Source organism: Muscardinus avellanarius (assembly GCF_963383645.1).
Source record: "Muscardinus avellanarius genome assembly, chromosome: 8".
In the NCBI taxonomy this organism is placed as follows: domain Eukaryota; kingdom Metazoa; phylum Chordata; class Mammalia; order Rodentia; family Gliridae; genus Muscardinus; species Muscardinus avellanarius.
This window is the reverse complement of record NC_137794.1, coordinates 3,436,651-3,459,621: the sequence shown is the minus strand read 5'-3', so window position 1 is coordinate 3,459,621 and position 22,971 is coordinate 3,436,651. Positions and strand designations below refer to the sequence as shown.

The 22,971-nt window shown below is 43.4% G+C and overlaps 1 protein-coding gene across 2 annotated transcripts; it reads right to left on the bottom strand.

Moving 5' to 3' along the window:
- Nucleotides 1-345: 345 nt before the first annotated feature.
- Nucleotides 346-22,181, bottom strand: POLH (DNA polymerase eta; the record flags this gene model as incomplete). 2 transcript variants are annotated; one of them, XM_080700600.1, is made up of 10 exons in its annotated part: nucleotides 346-1,231; nucleotides 4,987-5,156; nucleotides 6,459-6,524; nucleotides 8,313-8,436; nucleotides 10,028-10,147; nucleotides 12,229-12,332; nucleotides 14,756-14,925; nucleotides 19,121-19,338; nucleotides 20,431-20,565; nucleotides 22,045-22,181. In XM_080700600.1, the coding sequence occupies 10 exons, from the start codon at nucleotides 22,179-22,181 to the stop codon at nucleotides 346-348; spliced, it is 2,130 nt and encodes a 709-aa protein (XP_080556726.1). The 2 variants fall into 2 exon arrangements, with proteins under 2 accessions (XP_080556726.1, XP_080556727.1); XM_080700601.1 differs by lacking the exons at nucleotides 19,121-19,338; nucleotides 22,045-22,181 and having other exon boundaries at nucleotides 20,431-20,548.
- Between the last annotated feature and the right edge of the window lie 790 nt (nucleotides 22,182-22,971).

Here is a 22,971-nt window from a genome sequence, read left to right as displayed (position 1 = left end):
TCTCGAACCTGTGATCCTCCTCTCTCAGCCTCCCAGGTACTGGGACTACGGGTATGCACCACCAGGTGCATTCCTACACCTCCAGTCCTATTTTATTATTTTATTTTGAAACAGGGTCTCATACTAAGTTTACAGAGGGCCTAAGTTGCAGAAGCTGGCTGCAAACCTGTGATTCTCCTGTCTCAGCCTCCCAAGTACTGAGATTACAAGCATGGGCCACCACACAGGGCTGGATTATTTTTATACTAAAAATTTCATACTATGGATTTCCTTGAGAAGAACACATTTTAACCCCCCAGGTTTTAGATAGAGTATTAAAGCCTGACAGCAAGACTGAGGGCAGCACTAATGTGTTACTGGCTTAAAAAATGATTCCAAGGTCTGCATGCCCTCAGGCCTAGGGCGTTTATTACTGGAGGCTGAAGGGCTCTTGGGATTTCTTTTACCTTGAGGAGACAAGGCAGGAACAACCTGAGGCTTCGAGGAGTTGGGCTGCAAAAAGGATTTCTGCAACTCCAGGGCAAAGTGATAGTCCGTGTGTTCTGGCATCTCCCACGCTAGGATGAGGGAGCCGCACTTCTCACAGGGCACCTGGTCCTCGGCCGCTAGAAGGCTCGGGGCAGAAGCTGCCTTTTGGGCCACCTCCGGGGACATGGAAGCCGACCGTGGAAGCCCGTCCGGCACACTCTGGGCCAAATCGCTCTCGGCAGGAGCTGCGCTGGAGGAGCCGCGCGCCGGTGCTCCCTCACAAACAGTGACGCCGTCCACATGTGCTCCCCGACAATGGCTTGGTGGCCCTGGAGAGTTGGCCTGTAGCTTCTGTAGCGGGAAAGGGACTGAAGAGTTAGGCCGTTTCTGCTTTAGAAGTAGACTTTTCTGCTTAAAGAAGGGCTTGGTTCTGGTAGCTTGCCTGGTTTGGAAAGGCAAGGGCTTGGATGGTGAGCTGCTCGTGGAGGCCTGAGCAGGGGCAGCAAGAGCTGAACATGAGGCTTCTTTCCCTTTCTGCTTCTCCGCAGCTTTTTGGAAGAAGGATTCCAGGAAGGTGGTTGCTTTCTTGGTGGCTGTCACTGCCGGGCCAGTTCCCTGGGTCTTAGCTTCTGAGCTGGCAATTTGCACTTTTGGCAGAGAACTTGAGTCGCTGCTCAAGAAGCTGGTAATGTCTGTGCAAGATGAAGGGGCAGAGGCAGAGAATTTGGTCGCACAGAGAAAAAGCATTGTGAGGGGAGGAGACCTGTACACAAAGTAAAAGAACAAGATCAGCAACAGGTAACAATTTCCTAGTTCAGAGCTTAGATACAGTTAATAAGTGACCGAGGCTCTAGTTTTGCCACAAGAAGAAACTATTCCCTAACATTGTTTCTCAAAATTCAATGTATATCATGTTAACATAGTCAGCTGGGAGGCAGAGACGGAGGATCGCAGGTTCCAGGCCACCTCAGCTACTTAGTGAGACCCTGTTTCCAAATAAAACATAAAATAGGTCTGAGAGTATAGCCCCGAGGTAGAAAGCCCCTGGGTTCCACCCCCAGTAACACACACACACACACACACACACACACACACACCCACAGTCAGTAGACCTAGGATGAAGAGATAAGTTGTGTTTCTACCAGTTTCCTAGGTGATGCTCAAACTGCTGGTCCAGGGCTGCCTTGAGAACACTGACCTACCTTTCAACAGCTAGTATTCTTCTCTTTCTTAGTGGTACGCGGGATGGAACCCAGGGGCATTCTACCTGCGAACTAAGTTGCAGATGGCCTCACTAAACTGCTGAGGCTGGCTGCAAACCTGTGATCTTCATGTCTCAGCCTCCCAAGTACTGGGATTACAAGTGTGTGTCACCACACCCGGCTCTCTACAAGTGTGTGTGTGTGTGTGTGTGTGTGTGTGTGTGTGTGTGTGTTTCCTGGGAATTAAACCTGGGGACATTCTACCTTCAAAGTAGGAAACAGGGTCTCCTTAAGTTGCCGAGGACCTCACTAAACCCACGAGACTGCATTTACACTTACGGGGATTACAGGTGTGGCGCCACACCACCCTGGCTTGTCAGTATTGTTTTTATAAGATGGCATTGTAGACGTTGCTGTAATTTGAGATCAACACAAGAAATACTACTCAGAGCAAAAGAAAAACTAAAATATTTAAATTAGAAAGACCTGAAAAATAAAAAAAATAAAAAGTCTCTTCTTCTGTTTTTAAAAGGGCATTACCTAACTATAACCCAGAAAAAAGTTCCTCTCTGTAATTTCTAGACAATGAAATACTATAAATGCTCTGGTTACTCGTTCTAGTTTCAGAAGCATTTGGAATCTCCCATACCAGTAACACTACCATACAGTTTATCAATGTCTATTACCTGAATAGAATTTTCACATGAGCAGAATTTCAGGAAACATGTTTTTATATAGATCAATTCCTCAATCAGACAAAGAATAATTGCTATTTTATTTTTCCTTTTTTTTTTTTTTTTTTTTTTGCGGTACTGGGAATGGAACCCAGGGGTATTCTACCTCTGATCTATACCCCCAGCCCTACTGTTTACTCTTTATTTTGAAACAGGGTCTCACTGGTTGCAAAGGGCCTCACTAAGTAGCTAAGGCTGTCCACAAACCACGATCCTCCCGTCTCAGCCTCCCAAATGCTGGAATTACAAGCATGCGCCACCACGCCCGGCTAATAATTGCTATTTTAAAGTAATGGCAGAAGCTGGGATGTAGCTCTGTGGCAAAGCACTTGCCTGGTAAGTGCACTGCCCTGCGTTTGATCATCAGTCTAAAAAGACAAAAAAAAAAAAAAAAAAAAAAAAGACCCCCTTTAAAGTAACGGCAGTGTCTCACTATCTGAGGTCTCATACTTTGGAACCATCTGAGGTCTCATACTTTGGAACCATCTTATAATCAGATAATATTGATGGTTCTCCAATAAATTTCACAGTAATGGTGAGGAATATCTGTTACAGTCTGTCAACTTAAGTTTTCAAAATCTGTTCAAAATTTGAAAATAAACATATTAAAATTAAATTAAAGTAAAAGTAAAAATAAACTAAGTAAAGAAGACTCTATTTTAGAGACCAAATCAAGTTACAGGTCTGTACATACAGTAATAGTGTACACACACACACACAGACACACACATATAGTTTTTTTGGGTGGTACTGGGATTCCTGGAAATGCTTCTATCTCCAGGTTACACTCCCAGACCTATTTTATATTTTTACTTGGAAACAGGGTCTCTTAAGCCAGCAAGGCTGGCTTCAAACCAATGGATCCTGTCTCCACCTCCCAAGTGTGGGGATTACAAGTGTGCGCCACCACGCCCGGCAATAGTACCAATATTTTATCTTTTCTGCAATACTGGGGAATGAACCCAGGGACAGTCTACCTCTGAGTTACACCCTCAGCCCTATTTTTTATTCTTTATTTTCAAGCAGAGTCTCACTAAGTTGCAAAGGTCTCACTAAGTAGCTGAGGCTTGCTTTGAACCTACCATCCTTGTGTCTCAGCCTTCCAAGTACTGGGATTACAAGCATGCACCACCTTCCCTAGCTTAGCAATAATATATATATTTGTTTATTTTGTGGTACTAGGGATGAAACCCATGGGGGCATTCTACCTCCAAGCTAAACCCCCTGCCCTATTTTTAATTCTTTAGGTTTTTTTTTTTTTAATATTCTTTCATTTTTCAAACAGGGTCTCACTGAGTTGCAAAGGGCCTCACTAAGTAATAGCCGAGGCTGTCCAGGAACTGTGATCCTCCTGTCTCAGCCTCCCAAATGCTAGGATTATAAAGCACGTACCACCACGCTCAGCTTAGTACCAATTATTTTTTTTTTTTTTTGGTGGTAATGGGGGTGGAACCCAGGGGCATTCTACCTCCAGACTATACTTCTTCTAGACCTATTTTATACTTTATTTGGAAACAGGGTCTCACTAAGTTGCTGAGAGCCTCACTAAGTAGCTGAAGCTGGCTTCGAACCCGTGTGATCCTCCTGTCTTAGCCTTCCAAGTGCTGGGATTACAAGCACAGGCCACCATGCCTGGCAATACCAATATTTTTAGATAAAGAGTAACATACAGGATGAACTGAACTTTTATATTTTTCATAATTTTCACTGTATACCCGTAAGTAAACCAATTTGTCTGTCTTTCATAATTTTGAATTTTTTTTTTTTTTTTGTGGTACTGGGAATTGAACCCAGGGGTATTTTACCTCCAAAGTATATTCCCAGCCCTATTTTTTATTCGTTATTTTGAAACATGAGTTGCAGAGGGCCTCGCTAAGTAGCTAAGACTGCCCTCAAACCGTGATCCTCTGTCTCAGTCCCCCAAATGCTGAGATTACAAGTGTGCGCCACCACACCTGGCTTGGAATACTTTTAAGAAAATGTACCAGGATGTATCGTGTGTATGCCTCTGTGTGTGTGTGTGTGTGTGTGTGTGTGTGTGTGTGTGTGTGTGTGTGTGTTTTACTAGGGATTAAATCCACCCTAGCCTGATTTTATTTCTTATTTGAAAACAGAGTCTCACTAGGTTGGTGAGAGTCTCACTACTTGCTGAAGCTGTCACTGAAACTGTGATTCTCCTGTCTCAGCCTCCAAGTACTGGATTAGAAGCCTGAGCCACCATGCCCAGCACCAGGCTGTGTATGCATGTATGTATATATGTATGTATGTATCATGGTACTGGGGATGGAACCAAGTGGCCATCTCCTTGGTGAGCACAAGCTGACATGGGCAGAGACAGTACTGGCTCCCTGTGCCTACTCTACCTTCCCTGAGGATCTGGAAATGCCAAATGTAATCAGAGAAGCTACAGCTCTGCTGGCCTGGCCTGGGGCTCTTCCCTGAGTGGTCGCCTCTTCCTGCTGTACCAGGCTGCTGGTCTGAGTCACAACAGCCTACCCCTTCTGAAAGCTTGGCTGATGACTAATTTTAGAGTGAAGACAGAGATGTCTCTTCTGAGAAGATGAGCTAGAAAAAGAACTCACCATTCAGTTTGGATCCCAGAAGCGTTACAGTTTCTGATCAGAGCAAATGCGTCCTGGCTCATCTTGTGAGCATCGTAACGGGTGAGGGGACAGCAGCGGCGCAGACTGCTGAGACGTTTGTCTCCCTGAACACGAACGCTGACCACCAACTGGCAGGCCACTCTGTCATTCTGTGGGTAGGAAAGGATTGAGACCAGAAAAAGCTATGAGGAGCAGCTGGATTCTGTGTACTAAGCTGCAGGAAAGATATGAAAGGAACAACAGTGACAAAATGGTTTGGAAACACTGAATTTCAAAACCAAGAATATATGATCAGTAAGCAAAGAATGAGCCTATTTATTCTATTAATCTATAAAAATCAAACATTTACCAAGTACCTGGTACGCACCAGGCACTGGGTTTAGTACTACAAAGGATATAAAGATATTTCCTGTTTTCACATAGCTCATGTGTTAACAGTAAAGATTTTATTGCTGCTTTGTTTTGCATCAGAAACGGTAACACTTTTGGGATCCAAACTGAATGGTGAGTTTTTTTTTCTAGCTCATCTTCTCAGAAGAGACATCTCCCAGACCTATTTTTATACTCTTTTTTATTCGGAAACAGGGTCTCTTAAGCCAGCGCGGCTGGCTTTGAACCTGAGCAATCCTCCTGTCTCCGCCTCCCAGGCACGGGGATTACAAGCGTGCGCCACCATGCACGGCATGATGACAATATTCTAAAACTGTAGAATATATAGTTATACAACTCTAGAACATTCTAAAACTGCATACTTTAAATGGTTGAATTTTATTGTATATATAGCATATAACAATAAAGCTATTTAAAAAGAGAGAAGAAACTGATGTCTAAAGTCTGGATTTCTATTCTGCTTTAAACTGCCACTACTCTCATGGACTACGTTTAAGTTCAATCTCTCAATGTCCCATTCAACAGCTATGCGCTCTGATGAAGGGCCACTACGTATTCATGACTGCATAAGTTTGATAAGAATATCTATAAAAGTAGAGAAAAATGATATTGAGAAAGAGTAGAGGGGAGTCAGATCTTAGGTCACACAGCCAGGCTTTCAAAGATCAAGTTGAGCCGGGTGTGGTGGCACACGCTGGTAATCCCAGTGCTTGGGAGGCTGAGACAGGAGGGTCGCACAGGTTCGAAGCCAGCCTCAGCTACTCAGTGAGCTCTCAGCAACTTAGTGAGACCCTGTTTCCAAATAAAGTAGAAAAGAGGTCTGGGAGTATAGCCCAGCACTTGGGGTAGAAGGCTCCTGGGTTCCACCCTCACCACAAACAAACAAACAAACAAACAAACAAAGATCAGGTTGAGTTTTCTGGGCCTATGTTGAAAGAAGATAAATAATATTTTAAAATGTCGTAGGCTCAAACTTTTTTCTGTTCCTGCTCCATAATGTGAGAAGCAGCTGGTATTTCCATCCCAAAGCCCACCAAAGGAATAAAAAAAGAAAATCTTACGTCACTTCGATCTTTGGTCAGTCTCTCTTCTAGTTCCTGGGCTAATTGCAGAAGCCACCACTGTACCTAAAAAAAAGTATTAAAACATGAATCTTGAGCTGGACATGGCAGCACACGCTTGTTATCCCAGTATTTGGGAGCCGAGACAGGAGGATGGCATGTTCACACACAGCCTCATCTATCAACTTATGAGACCCTGTTTCAAAATAAAGAATAAAAAATAGGGCTGGGAGTGTAACATGGAGGTAGAACACCCTGGGATTCAATCCCCAGTACCACAAAAACAAAAACAACTTTAATCTTTGTTTAAATACTCTGGGGGGTTAGGAGCATACAGCTTAGTGGTAGAGAGCTTGCCTGGTGTTTGCAAGGTCTTAGATTCGAACCTAAGCACTACAAAAAATAGTCTTTCAGTTTCTTTCTTTTTATTTTTTTGTGGTATTGGGATGGAACCCAGAGGCATTGTACCTCCGAGCTACACCCTTAGCCCTAAGTTTTGTCTTTTTTATTTTTGGAACAGGGTCCCACTGAGTTGCAAAGGGCCTTGCTAAGTAGTCGAGGCCGTCTGCGAACCGTGATCCTCAGGTCTTAGCCTCCAGAACGCTGAATGTTGAATGCTGGGATTACAAGTGTGTGCCACACCTGGCTTAAGTCTTCGTTTCTACCCCAGAATTGTGCACCAACAGCTCCCCCTGTGTACCATGTCCTGGAAACCTCACTATTCTGTGCTGCTCTAGGCTCAGGATTTTCATTTCCTTTTTCTGTTGGCATGCCATCCTGATGGATTTCAGTTATGTCCCAGCTCTGAGAAAAAAGGCCCCAAATTGAGGCATAGTAGCAGCACATGCTTTTAAAGTCTACTACGAAAACAGTAAGAAACTTCATTTGTGTGTGTGTGGAGGGGTACTAGGGGTGGAACCCAGGGGCTTTCTCCCTCTGGGTTATACTCCCAGACCTATTTTCTATTTTATTTGGAGACAGGGTCTCACTAAGTTGCTGAGAGCCTCACTAAGTAGCTGAGGCTGGCTTCAAACCCGTGTGATCCTCCTGTCTCAGCCTCCCAAGCGGGGAAACTACAAGCGTGCGCCACCACGCCCGGCTAAGAACCTTCATTTCGAACTACCTCCCAGCATCACAGGTTCAAGGACAGTCTCAGCAAGTAGCAAGACACTGTCTCCAAAGAAAATAGGGCTGGGGGTGTTGCTCAGAGGTAGAATGGTTTGTGGCCAGCCTCAGCTACTTAGTGAGGACCTTCACAACTTAGTGAGACCGTTTCAAAATAAAGAGTAAAAATCAGGCTAAGGGTGTACCTCGGAGATAGAATACCTCTGGGTTCAATCCCTAGCACCAAAAAAAAGAAAAGAATAAAGGGATATAGAATGCCCTAATACCAAAACAGATGTGAGTATAATCACTTGATTTTGGTAACATTGGAATGTTTACTATCTAAGACCTTTACTGTAAAAATTCTGAAGGAAGCCAGGCGTGGTGGTGCACGCTTGTAATCCCAGCATTTGGGAGGCTGAGACATGAGGATTGCGGTTTGCAGACAGCCTCAGCTATTAGTGAGGCCCCCTACAACTTAGTGAGACCCTGTTTCAAAATAAAGAATAAAAAAATAGAGCAGGAGGTGTGGCTCAGAGGTCGAATGCCCCTGGGTTCCATCCCCAGACCTGCAAAAAAAAAAAAAAAAAAAAGATAAAAAATTAAAAAGGCAGGGGGTATAGCTCAGAGGTAGAATGCTCCTGAATTCAATGCCTAGTACCAAAAAGAAAGAAAGAAAGAAAGAAAGAAAGAAAGAAAGAAAGAAAGAAAGAAAGAAAGAAAGAGTATCTATCAAGAATGCTTGCTTACCTGTTCCCGGGTCGCCAGAGCTGTTTTTCCTGGGAAGTTCTTGCTACAGCCAATGGTTTTGGGTAGTTGCCTGGGCTTAACTGGATCATGTTCAATCCCTCGACACATGGCATATAGCCATGACCTAACAAAACAAAACAAAAAAAACTTTATGCTTAAAGTAAATAATTATTCTTATTGAAACAAAATGAACTACTTATATTATTACCCCTTTATCCTTTTCATGAAAAAACACTCCCAAAATTTAAGTGTACCTGGCCTGAGAGAACCCTTGTCCTTCTCAACGAAGTGCATCAGCAAGAGCAACACTGACTCTACTTTGTTTTTCTTCAGTACTGGGGATGGAGCCCAGGGGCATTCGACCTCCGAGCTACACCCCCAGCCCAACGTTTTTATTCTTTATTTTGAAACAGGGTCTCACTGAGTTGCAAAGGGCCTCACTAAGCAGCTGAGGCTGTCCGCGAACCGTGAGCCTCCTGTCTCAGCCTCCCAAATGCTGAGATTACAAGCGTGCACCACCACGCCTGATTTTTTTTTGGGTGGGGGGGCAGGTCTGGGGATGTAACCCAGGGGCATTCGACCTCCAAGCTATACCCCCTGCCCTAATTTTTATTCTTTTTAATTTGAAACAGGGTCTCACTAAGTTGCAAAGGGCCTAAGTAGCTGAGACTATCCATGAACAGTGACCTTCCTGTTTCAGCCTCTCGAACGCTGGGATTACAAGCATGCGCCACCATGCCCGGCTGATTCTGCTTTCTAAAACCAAGTTCTCATTGGTGTTTTTGGAAAAGTGCCAACCAGGCCACCAATTCATATCCCAATACTTTGTGTTTAGTAGGACTGAAACAGAAGCATTTTTAAAGGGAACATCAGTAAATTAACATGAGTATCCGCACGTGAGCACACCACACACACACACACACACGCACATTATAGTAGATACCCAGGCTTTAAGGTAATAATTTCTATCTATCAACCACCCAGATATATGAAAATAAAAATACTTTAGAATGGTAGGTCATAGTGAACTAATATTTTATTTTTTGTTTTGTGGTACTGATAATTGAATCCAGATAAATTCTACTTCCAAATTATACCCTCAGCCCTATTTTTAAAATTTTCTTTTGAAATAGGGTTTCACTAGATTGATAAGGGTCTAACTACTTGCTGAGGTTGTCCTTGAACCTATGATCCTCCTGTCTCAGCCTCCCAAGTATTGGAATCACAGGCATGTGCCACCATGTCCGGTTTATTTTTTTTGTAGTGCTGGGGATCAAACGCAGGGCTTTGTCGGTACTGGGCAAGAAATCTACCACTGAGCTATACTACTAGCTCCACTGACTCAGTGTTTTAAAGAAGGACTAAGAGCTGGGCAGGGTGATGCACAGTTGTAAGCCCAGTACTTGAGAGGCTGAGACACAAGAATCACAGGTTCTCGGCCAGCCTCAGGAATTCATGAGGCCCCCGGCAACTCACTGAGACCCTGTTTTCAAATAAAGAATAGAATAGTGCTGGGAGTATAGCTCAGAGACAGAATGTCCCCGAGTTACATCCCCAGTACCACACAGACACAAGAACGATCAACCAGAGTGAAATTACCTCAAAGAACAAACATTAACATAAAGATAGATAATGGATTTTACTATTTTTGTCTGTTTGAACTTAACATCTCCATAGAGATTACTTATGATTGAAAAATAATACAAACGGCTTACCCATTCCTCTCTCCAAAATGATGCTGGAGCTGGGCTTCTGTGAACTGAGTCAGTTCACCCATGTATTCTACCCCTAGGGTTTCAATGACAGAGGCCCCCAGCTTTCCTCCAAGACTACGGCTGAGAACAAGAGGGACAAAGGAGTGAGAGGCCGTATTAAGTCATATAATAAGTATCTAGTTACCAGTAGACCTGAGTCACTCTGCTGCTACAGACAGCTTCTCCCACAAGGTTAAGGGCAAACGAGAGCATGCAGTAGACCAGAGACTCCTAACTCCTCAGCTGACTAGACTCTGGATTAAGATACTGTTCCCGGTTAGGGCCTGGGAAGAAGATTAGCAATAGCACAAACAAAAGATGACTCATTAATTAGCTAACAACACAACCATACATAAAAACTTCAATCCTATGTAGTCTGCTGATTCAGGGATTCAAATTACCTTTTATATTTTAGATACAGTCAAATCCTTCAGTCTAGCCTTTGAAGCACCCCATCTTTAAAAGTATTATTTCCATTACTTGTTTTCATTTACGTATACTACTTCATATGTAAGTTCACTGGAACTCTCTTACACTTCCCTGTCTTTGTGCTAAAAAATTCTCCAAATCAGCCAGGTGTGCTGGCACACACTTGTAATCCTAACATTCTGGAGGCTGAGGCAGGAGGATCACAGTTAGAGGGCAGCCTCAGCTACTACTTAGTGAGGCCCTTTGCAACTTAGTGAGATACTGTTTCCAAATAAAGAATAAAAAATAGGGCTGGGGGTGGAGCTCAGCTCAGAGGTAGAATGCTCCAGGGTTCCACCCCCAGGACCACACAGACACAGACACACACACACACAGACACACAGACCTCCAAATCAGCACTGCTTTTCTATTTTTAAATTCTCTCTACATTATGCCAAACCCCAAAACAAAACCCACAGCCATTTTCACAAATCTCTCTCTTGCTTTCTTTCCTTGTGAGTTTCGGTGACTGCCTGCACAGTTCATTAGCAATACTCCTCCTCGTACTGTGCTTGTGCTGCTCTGAATTGTCCTACCTGTCTCTTCAACAATACAATCCCTCGTAAGAACACAGTGGCAGGTACAACTTAGTCAACTGATTTATCTTCTTTCATGCATAGTTGGGGAGCAATTCAGCTGTTCTGAATACCTTGATTTGATATTAAATGAAAGAAAAGAAGTAAAATTCCTATCTGTTACTTATAGACTTAAATAAAAATTCTAGAGGGAATTTAAACATACGGCTGAAGCCCAGTTCTTTTTTGTTTATTTATTTTATGTACATGTGATGCTGGGGATTGAACTCAGGGGTGTTCAACCTTTCAGCAAAACCCCCAGCCCTATAGTGTGTGTGTGTGTGTGTGTGTGTGTGTGTGTGTGTGTGTGTGTGTGTGTTTATTTACGGCATTGGGAATTGAACCCAGGGGTATTCTACTTCTCAGCTATACCCCCAGCTCTATTTATTTTGAAACAGGGTCTCACTAAGTTGCAGAAAGCCTAGCTAAGTTGCCAAGTCTGGCTTCAAATTGGCAACTGTCCTGTCTCAGCCTCCCAAGTACTGGGATTACAAGTGTGCACCACCATACCCAGTTCTATTTTATTTTTTACCTGGAAACAGAGTCTCATTAAATTTCTGAGGGCTTCACTAAGTTGATGACGTTGGCCATGAGCCTGCACTCCTCTTCTCTTGGCTTCCCAAGTTCTGAGATTACAGGCATGAGCCACCATGCCCAGTTGTTGCTTTTTTTAATTTGAGGAGTAAGTATCTACCACCAATCACCCAGAATTGAAAATTTACTAAGAAAACAGGCAGTGTGTTTTCAAAAATTTCCACCTTGCCACTGTCTCTCTCCTAACTGAATTGGGCATCAATTTTCCCTGGCTCCAGTTCTTGTTTTTTTTGGTGGTACTGGGGGTAGAACCCAGGGGTTTCTACCTCCAGGCTATTCTCCCAGGCCTATTTTATACTTTATTTGGAAACAGGGTCTCACTAAGTTGCTGAGAGCCTCACTCAGTAGCTGAGGCTGGCTCTGAACCTGTGCCTCCTGTCTAGGCCTCCCAAGCAATGGGATTCCAAGCATGCACCTCCTCACCTGGCTCCCAGTTCTTTAAAAAAGAGGAACAAAATAAACTACACCCAGAGGACATCTTCACACGGATATGCGTAACATCTTCTAAGTTCTCTAAATACTTACATCTTGCGAATGGGCACCTGGCTGAAGAGCCGTGGGACTGACCCGTGTGAGACCAGGGTCTGGCGGTTAGGCTTGTTCAGCCCACAGGCCAGTTTTGCCAGGACCTGGAAACATAGCAAGTATGAACATCTGAGAACTGTCAATGCACCCACGTAGAGCTGATGAATACGGAAACACACACACACACACACACACACACACACACACACACACACACACACGTAAGCGCCCGAGGGCTGTAACTAATGGTTTCCACGTTAAAAACCACAGAAAACCAGAAACTCAAGAAACCTTTAAAACCCTGTTCAGCAAACACGAGCCACTGTCATGATCCTCACTGTTCTTTCTCTCTTCCATTCTCATCCCCTCTCCCCGTGCCGTCATTTTTTTCTTCCTTCATTTATTCCCTGAGGTCTTCCCATTTCAAGAGGTTTAAAAACTGGTAAGTTGCAGAAGAAAACCAAGATGAAATTCTCCATATTAAATATGCTGAAATTGAGCAGGGCATGGCGGCACACGCTTGTAATCCCAGCATTTGGGAGGCTGAGACAGGAGGATCGTGGTTCACGGACAGCCTCAGCTACTTAGGCCCTTTGCAACGCAGTGAGACAAAAAAAAAAAAAAAAAAGCTGAAATAAACTTGTTCTTTTTTTTTTTGGTGGTACTGGAGATGGAACCCTTCTACCTCCCGGCTACACTCACAGACTTATTTTATATTTTATTTGGAAACAGGGTCTCTTAAGCCAGGAGGCTGGCTTCAAACCTGCGTGATCCTCCTGTCTCTGCCTCCCAAGCGGGGAGATTACAAGCATGAGCCACCACACCCGGCAATAAACTTGTTATTAATTAATGATCAATTCGAGTTTCATCTTTAATATACATTACCATGATTTACTATTTGTAATAGAGATGAACTAGAAATCATCCTTTAATAGTAAATACTTTGTGATCTATAAGCAACACTTGAAAATAAACTAAAATCCTTAAGAACTCTTCAAATAGGCAGGTCAGTGATATCCTTTTAGAAATTATTAATTAGTATAAAAATACAAAATCTAAGCTGGGCATGTTGGCCTATGCTGTAATCCCAGTACTTGGGAGGCTGACACAGGAAGCACCTCAGCAACTTAGTGAGGCTGTCAGCAATTTATGAGACCCTGTTTCAAACTAAAATATAAAATAAGGCTGAGGGTTTAGCTCGGAGGTAGAATGCCTCTGGGTTTAATCCCTAGTACCACAAAAAAAAAAAACAACCAAACAACAAAAAATTTTTCTCTCAAATGATTTGATTCATTAAAAGTTTGTATTAAGCAACATTTAGTCTGGCTTAAACTACATTGGGCCAGGTAGTACTTGGGAGGCTGAGATAAGATTGCAGGTGTGATACCAGCCTCAGCAATTTAGTAAGATTCTTAACAATTTAGTAAGACCCTGTTTCGAAAAACAAAGAGGAATGCCTGTAATTCCAGGATTTGGGAAGCTGAGACAGAAGGATTGCAAGTTCAAAGATAGGCTTAGCAACTTAGTGAGACCCTGCTTCCAAGTAAAAAGTAAAAATAGTACCGGGGGTGCAGCTCAGAGGTAGTACTGATACCCTTGGGTTCAATCCCTAACACACACACACACACACACACACACACACACACACACACACACGTGTATGTGTATTTAAAACAAAAAAACCCCAAGAAGGTATGGGAGTTTATAGCTCAGAAGTTAAATGCCCCAGGGTTCAATTCCTATTACCACAAAAAAATATTAATTTTTTACTGGGTCTGCTGAGATTGAGCCGGGCATGGTGTTTCTCCTCCCTCCATCCAATCTGTAAAGCAAACATTCTCCTGGGCAGCTTGGTGTGTCCCTCCTCTTAGTGGGAGAAGGAGAGGTGGCACCAAGGACGCCCGGCCTCTGCCCAGCACCTGATCTTGCTCAGAAGAGTGCGAAGGCCCCATGCCCTCACTGCGCTGTCCTCAAGAGTTCCTCAGAAAACCAGTTTTTCTGTCCCAGGCCTATTGAGAATTGTCTGTTTCCTAAATTAAAACACTAATCCAAACTAATAAAAGATTACTCCTGTGGTTATCTCATTGCTCCCATTAGGTGGCACATGCCTGTAATTCCAAGACTTTGGAGGCTGAGACAGGAGGATTGCAGATTCAAGGACAACCTCAGCAACAAAGCAAGACTCTGACATTTAGCAAAATCCTGTTTCAGAAACAACAAATAAAAGCTGGGAATATAGCTCAGAAGTAGAATGGCCCTAGATTCAATCCCCTCTACCACAATAAAAATGAAAATAAAGAAGCCGGGTGTGGTGGCGCACACTTATAATCCCTAGGCTTGGGAGGCAGAGACAGGAGGATCGTGCAGGTTCGAAGCCAGCCTCCTGGCTTAAGAGACCCTGTTTCCAAATAAAAATATAAAAAATAGGTGTCTGGGAGTAGCCTGAAGGTAGAAGGGTTTCCAGGAACCCCAATACCACCAAAAAAAAAAAAGAGTGATGTTTCTCTTTGAAAGCTACTATTAGCACCTTATTGTGTGAAATCCCAGCTGAACACTGAAAACCAGTCTGCTTCTCGATGGCTGCCCTCATTTCTTCCACAATCACTGCCCCCACAGTGAGCTGCAGGTCTGGAGAGACGGGGTCATCAAGCCGAAGAGAATCTAGCCATTGAAGTAAGCCTTGTTTTCGCATTTCCTCTGAAAAGAATCAAAAGGTCACATTTAGATATTTTTTTTTATTATTATTATTATTATTATTATTATTATTATTATTATTTTGCTATACTGGGGATGGAACCCAGGGGCATTCTGCCTCTGAGCAACACTCCCCAGCCCTATTTTTTACTCTTCATTTTGAAACAGGGTCTCGTTAATCTGCAAAGGGTACCTCGGCCTCCAGGAAAAGGGATTGCAAGAGTATGTCACTGCATCTGGCCCACCCCGTTTATTTTTTGGCTTTAAATGTGGTGCTGGGGTCCAAACTCAGGGCCCCACAAACACTACACATGCACTCTACCACAAAACCATACCCTAGCCTCTCAGAGATACTGTCCATCTGTCTATATATGTTTTGCCTTATTCCACCTTACTACCTCCTCCTTAAGACAATGTGTCTTTATTTCCTTTGTTCCTACTCCTTGTATATATTGATGTTTATGTGTCTTTTCAGGCCTGTCAATTGTGAATAATTCTAAATTAGACAATATTTTCATATCATCATGGATACTTAATAGCATTCTCTATACACATTTTTCCACCCCCAGGTTACACTCCCAGACCTGTTTTATATTTTATTGGAAACAGGGTCTCACTAAGTTGCTGAGAGCCTCACTAAGTAGCTGAGGCTGGCTTTGAACCTGCGCGATCCTCCTGTCTCAGCCTCCCAAGTGCTGGGATTATAAGCGTGCGCCACCACGCCCAGCTCAAATTGTGCTATCTTATGGTTGAACTTATGAGTACATGTAAATCTTTATCTCCACAGTCAGGTGTGGAGGTGCATACTTGTAATCCCAGCATTTTGGAGGCTGAGACATGAGGATCCAGGTTCGTGGTCAGCCTCAGCTACTTAGTGAGAGCCTGTTTCAATATAAAGAATAAAAATATAGGGCTGGGCGTATAGCTCAGAGGTAGAATGTCCTGGGTTCCATCCCCAATACTGCAAATAACTAACTAACTAAATAAATAAATCTTAATCTCCAAAATTACTAAAGTCTAATCTTTTACCTCCTATATAATAACTTTTATTGAATATTTCATTGTACAAAACTTCAAACTGAACATAACTAAAATCAAAGTTACTCTATCTTGTCAGGTACAATGGTGCACACCTATAATTATTCTCAGCTAAAGAAGCTGAGGCAGGAGGATTGCAAGTTAGAGGTCAACTGTAGCAATTCAGTGAGACCCAGTCTCAAAACCATAGCAATTCAGTGAGACCTAGTCTCAAAAAAAAAATAAAAAATAAAAAAGTTTGAGCCAGATGTGGTGGCACACACTTATAATCCCAGCACTTAGGAGGCTGAGACAGAAAGATTGCAGGTTATCCATCTGCATAAAAATCAAGTTAAGCCGGGCGTGGTGGTGCACGCTTGTAATCCCAGCATTCGGGAGGCTGAGACCAGAGGATCGCGGTTTGCGGACAGCCTCAGTTACTTAGTGAGGCTCTCCGCAACTCAGTGAGACCCAATTTCAAAATAAAGAATAAAAAATAGGGCAGGGGGTGTAGCTTGGAGGTCGAATGCCCCTGGGTTCCATCCCCAGACCCGCAAAAAAATAAAATCAATATCAATAAAAATCGAATTAAACCCCAACCTTTCACCCTGCACAAAAGTCAACTCAAGATGGTGCAAAGACCTAAAAATTAGATCAGAGATTTTAAAATTTCTAAAAGAAGCTGGGAGTGGCGGCGCATGCCTGTAATCCCAGTAGTTGGGGGTTGACACAACAGGATCATAAATTGGAGGACAGCCTTAGAAAGTACTAAGACTCTCATCAACACAGTGAGACCCTGTTTAAGAAAAAAGTAGGGCTGGGGGTATAGCTCAGAGGTGAATACCTCTGGGTTCAATTTCGAGTAACACACACACTGGAAGAGGGCATAGGACCAACATTCCAACATATAGGTACTGGCAGAAACTCAATAAGACACCAAAAGCTCAGGAAATTAAAACAAGAATTAATAAATGGGATGGCATCAAAACAATGAGTTCCTATTAGCATAGGAAACCATCAAGAGTCTAAGGAGAAAGCCAGGCGTGGGAGCACACACGTAATCTCAGCATTCGGGAGGCTGAGACACGAGGATCAGAGTTCGCAGACAGCTTCAGATACTTAGGTCCTTTGCATGTTAGTGAGACCCTGTGTCAAAAATAAAGAATACAGCATTCCGGAGGCTGAGACAGGAGGATCGCTGTTCACGGACAGCCTCCACTACTTGGCAAGGCCCTTCATAACTCAGTGAGACCCTGTTTCAAAAATAAAAAAACAAGAGCCAGGCGTGGTGGCGCACGCTTATAATCCCTGCGCTTGGGAGGCTGAGACAGGAGGATCACACGGGTTTGAAGCCAGCCTCAGCTACTTAGTGAGGCTCTCAGCAACTTAGTGAGACCCTATTTCCAAATAAAATATAAAATGGGTCTGGGAGTATAACCTGGAGGTAGAAAGCCTCTGGGTTCCACCCCCAGTACCACCAAAAAAAAAAAAAAGACAAAAAAATAGGGCTGAGAGTGTAGCTCAGAGGTAGAATGCCCCTGAGTTCCATCCTCAGTACTATAAAAAAAAAAAAAAAAAAATTCAAACAACAACAAACGCTGAAGGATGTGGGGAAATAGAAATTCTTATACGCTGTTGATGGGATTGGAAACTAATGCCAACTGCTATGGAGGTCAGTGTGGACATTCCTCAGGAAGCTGGGCATGGATCCATCATACGATCCAGCTACACCACTCCTGCGGATCTTGCCAAAGGGACTGAAATTATAATATTATAGAGATACACATATATTCATGTTTAAAGCAGCTCAATTCACAACAGCCAAATTAGTGAATCAACCCAGGTGTCCATCACAGATGAATGGATCACAAAATTATGGGATATATACACGATGGAATTCTACTCAGCCACAGCAAAGAACAAGATTATGTAGGAAAATGGATAGACTGAGAGAACATTATGTTAAAAGTGAGATTAGCCAGTCACAGAAAATGAAGGGTTATGTTTTGTCTCATATGTGGAAGCTAGGAGTAATACAAAAGGGACTCGAGATAATGGAGGAGAAATCCCAGTGGAGCGATGGTGGGGATCTAGGGGAAGGCCTCACTTAATTGCTGAAGCTGGCCATGAACCTGTGATCCTCCTGTCTCAATCTCCCAAGTACTGGAATTACAAGCATGTATTATCATGCCAAAAAAAAAAAGATAACTGTTCTTCAGGGGTATGCTAAGTGGTAATGTGTTTTGCTTAACATGCATGAGGCCCTGGGTTTGAGCCCCAGTACTACAAAAAATGAAAAATGTACTAAAGATTACTATCTTCACCAAACACATAAATTCAATAAATGTTTTGAGCAATTAAATTAGTAATCAGAAATTGTCTTTGGCTTCCTTCTTTCTCTTGGCCAAGAGTTTAGCACACTCTGCAGCCTCTAGTTCTTCTTGGTACCTGTTTCTTCAGAACCATGCGCCAGCGTTTGTGTTGCAAATCTAGCTGGGTGTGTAGTGGTAGCGCACACTAGTAATCACAGTATGTGGAGGCTGAGACAGAGGATTACAGGTTCAAGGTCAGCCTCATCAGTGCAGAAGCCTTCTGAAATTTAGTGAGACTGTTTCAAAATAAAATTAAAACAAAATAGGGCTGGGGGTGTAGCTCAAAGATAAAACATCCCCGTGTTCAATCCTCAGCTTCAGTATCGCAAAATAAACACATAGATATGTAATAGCATGCGTGCTCACACGCGCGCGCGCACACACACACACACCTCTAAGAAAATATAACAAATATATCATTGAGGAGGGAGTGGTAAACACTGAAGGAGAAAAGTAAAATAAAACAAGTAAAGTCTCGCATAGCCCACTGAGAAGGAGCTATAAACTGAAGACAAATTTTAAACGATCCAACTCCTTACACCTGAGGTTTCCCTTTAAAAAGTTCACCGTTTACAGATGGAGAAACTAAGACTGCGCTATGATAGTAAAAATGAACACACAGATGATTTCCTTCGACCTATGAATCTGCTCTAGTCATAGAGATGTTTACGCATACAGACTTCACAGCCTCTCAACATGCATATACCTGGAGAGATAAGAGAACGTGCATATTCGTCCACGTGAGTCAGCGTGACCAAGCAAAGCAGGTTCCAGAGGCAGGAAGGAGCAATGTGACGCTGTGGAAGTACCTTTCTCAACAGTGTCTTCAGCTGCTGGAGGGCTCTGGGGCAGTCCTTCAATGTAAGTGCTTGGTAACAAGTCTGCCGAGACAGGCTGACCTTGCAGCTTGTGCATCCGCTCTTGAACAGCACTGGTCAGATCTATGTACGCTTCATCGATGCTGGCACGCTCAATCACAGCAAAACGAGACATTATTTCCATCACTTCAACACTGGCCTCCCGATACCTAAGAAGAATAAGGATCACACATGTAGGAAATAAACGAAGGCAACCTTAAGACTGCTGGCCCCACCTCTCCCTCTCAGAACACAAGAGCAACAGTAACATACACAGGAAGGGACAGCTCGGGCAACACACTACAAAGGACCCCAACTGAGTTGGTGGGCAGGCAAGGATCAAGAAAAGAATCAAGGAAAAGGAAGAACCATGGAGGCCAACACTTTAGAGCAGCACCACGACTGCTAAGGAAGAAAGCATGATCGTTATGCTTTCTACATTTCCACAGAGGAATCTCTCCACAAGGAAAGAAATGCTTCACCATAAAGCATCTTCTTAGGGTCACCCATTACTTTTGTTACTTTCACATACCCACCACAGTCTTTTGCTTCTAATTCTGTCTTCAAATAAGAGCTAACTTAGAGGGAACCCTGCACTGATCAGCAAACTAGAGTATCTGGTCTTTCTTAACACTTCTCATTAAAAATTAACAAACTGAAGCTGGGCTTGATGGCACACTATTTGGACAAGGAAAGAAAGAGCAATACACTAAGTCAGAAAAGGACATTCTCTCGTAGTTTCTTCAGTCTCTTCACTAAATTACAAGGTATTCTGAAGGATACTTGAAAAACATTACGTATAGTATTTAGTGTATATGTGTTTGTTTTTTGTAATGCTGGAGATTTAACCCAAGGGCATTCTACCTTTGGGCTATTCCCCCAGCCCAATTTTGTATTCTTTATTTTGAAACAGGGTCTCACTAAGTTGAGGAAGGCCTCACTAAGTAGCTGAGGATGGCCGCAAACCAGGATCCTCCTTCTCAGTCCCCCAGGTACTGGGATTATAGGCAGGCACCACCACACCTGGCTTAAAATATTTTTAAACTGCCCAAGTCCTATTAATTTTCATCTATACAGAGCTTTCTCTTAAATTTTCTAAGTCTTAAGCTGGGTGTGGTGGCGTACGTCTGCAATCCCAGTACTTGAATGCTGACCAGTACAAGATGCTGACCAAAGAGCATCTTCAGTTGTTAGAAAAACCAAATTTGAAACAACAGTTCAAATCCCTCTGCAATCTTGTTCCCAAGGCTCCTCTTTCTTACTTGGTGAGGTTGGCTTTCCCACGGCTCTCACGAACTTGTGCCAGCAGAAGATCTGGACATAACTTCTTAGCATCATCGGCCCACATGTTCCTAGTGACCCCAAATGCACGAGCTTCATAACTCACTGCGATTATTCTAAGTAAAAAGAGGGAACAGAAAAAATATTACATGCAACATCAATTAAAATTTAATAGGAGTAAGTGTTAACTACACATAAAAGTGGAAGAAACTGCCGGGCGTGGTGGCACTTGTAATCCCCGCGCTTGGGAGGCTGAGACAGGAGGATCACACAGGTTCGAAGCCAGCCTCAGCTACTTAGTGAGGCTCTCAGCAACTCAGTGAGACCCTGTTCCCAAATAAAGTATAAAATAGGTCTGAGAGTATAGCCTGGAGGTAGAAAGCCCCTGGGTTCCACCCCAGTGCCACCAAAAAAAAAAAAAAAAAAGTGGAAGAAACTTTCAATCATCACAGGTGCCACATTTTAATCCCAAACATGGAAGTTGAGAAATCTCAAAAATAAGGCCTGTCACAGCACCACTGTATTCCCATTGATAAAAATAGCAGGAAGCCAGGCGTGGCGGCGTACCCTTGTAATCCCCGCGCTTGGGAGGCGAAGACAGGAGGATCACGCAGGTTCAAAGCCAGCCGCGCTGGCTTAGGTAGAAGGGTTCACAAAGAGAGAGGGAGGGAGGGAGGGAGGGAGGGAGGGAGGGAGGGAGGGAGAAGGTCGAGGCCAAAGGATTGCTGAGCCTAGAAGTTTAAGATCAACCTGGGCAACATAGTGAGACCCTGTCTTAAAAATCAAAACAGAGCCGGGCGTGGTGGTGCATGCTTGTAATCCCCACGCTTGGGAGGTGGAGACAGGAGGATTGCGCAGGTTCAAAGCCAGCAGCACTGGCTTAAGAGACCCTGTTTCCAAATAAAAAAATATAAAAATTTGTCTGGGAGTATAGCCCGGAGGTAGAAAGGCTTCCAAGAACCCCAGTACCACCAAAAAAAAAAAAAAAAAAAAAAGCAGCTGGGTGGGTGTGGTGTCGCATGCTTATAATCCCAACATTTGGGAGGCTGAGACAGGAGGATAGTGGTTCGTGGCCAGCCTCAGCTACTTAGTGAGGCCCTCTGCAACTTAGTGAGACCCTGTTTCAAAATAAAGAATACAAAATAGGGTTTGGTGTAGGTCGGAGGAAGAATGCCCCTGGGTTCAATTCCCAGTACTAAAAAAAAAATAATAATTTAGCCGGGCGAGGTGGTGCATGCTTGTAATCCCTGCACTTGGGAAGCGGAGATAGGAGGATTGTGCAGGTTTGAAGCCAGCCTCACTGGCTTAAGAGACCCTGTTTCCAAATAAAATATAAAAAAGGTCTAGGAGTGTAGCCCTGAGGTAGAAAGGTTCCATCCCCAGTAACACACACACACACACACACACACACACACACACACACACACACACAATATATATAGAAGGGGGGAGATAGTTCTCCACAGACTGGATGTGGTAGCACATGCCTGTAATCCCAGTACTTGTAAGAGGCTGCGACAGGAGGACTGCAGCTTCAAGACCAGCCTCAGCAATTAAAAAAAATAGCAGGAGACTGGTATAGCAATGACACATACCCACCGCCTTTCCACGATTTATACTGTACAACTGCACAAGGTTTATTCCTCAAATGAGGATTCTGCCGCTGCTCCACTTGAACAAAAAAACAGTCCATGTCCACCAGAGCAACTACTCGATCCTGTCCAGTAGCCATTTTTTCTGTAAAACAACATTTTTGAACAGTTAGAAAGATACCTAAAATGCAAGGGAAAATTTTATTTTCTTTCGTTCATTTACGAGTTACCATAGCATGGGAACATGGAACTTAATAAAAATAAAAAGGATTTTTATATACTGCTGACAGGAGAATTAGAATTTTATGAAGGTGAAGCAAGGCACAGTGACACAGGCCCATAATCCCAGAACTTGGGAGGCTGAGATAAAAGGATTGCAGGTTTGAAGCCAGCCTCAGCAACTTAGCGAGACACTGTTTCCAAATATAATATAAAATAGGACTGGAAGTGTAGCTTGGAGGTAGAATGCCCCAGGTTCAAACCCCAGTATCAAAAAAAAAAAAAAGCTGGGCATGGTGGCACACGCTTGTCATCCCAGCATTCGGGAGGCTGAGATAGGAAGATTGTGGTTTGTGGCCAGCCTCAGCTACTTAGTGAGGCCCTCTACAATTCAGTGAAACCCAGTTTCAAAATAAAGAATAAAAAATAGGGCAGGGGGTGTAGCTCAGAGGTCGAATGCCCCTGGGTTCCATCCTCAGACCCGAAAAAAAAAAAAAAAAAGAATTTTATGAAGGTAATAAGTAGTAAATGCTTTAAAAATACTTATCTCCAGCAGAGCATGGTGGTGCACACCTGCAATCCCAGTACTTGGGAGGCTGCGACAGACAGGTTTGCAGCCAACTTCAACAATTTAGTGAGGCCTTCCATAACCTAGTGAGACCCCGTTTCAAAATACAAAATAAATTAGGGCTGGGAGTGTATGTCAGAGTT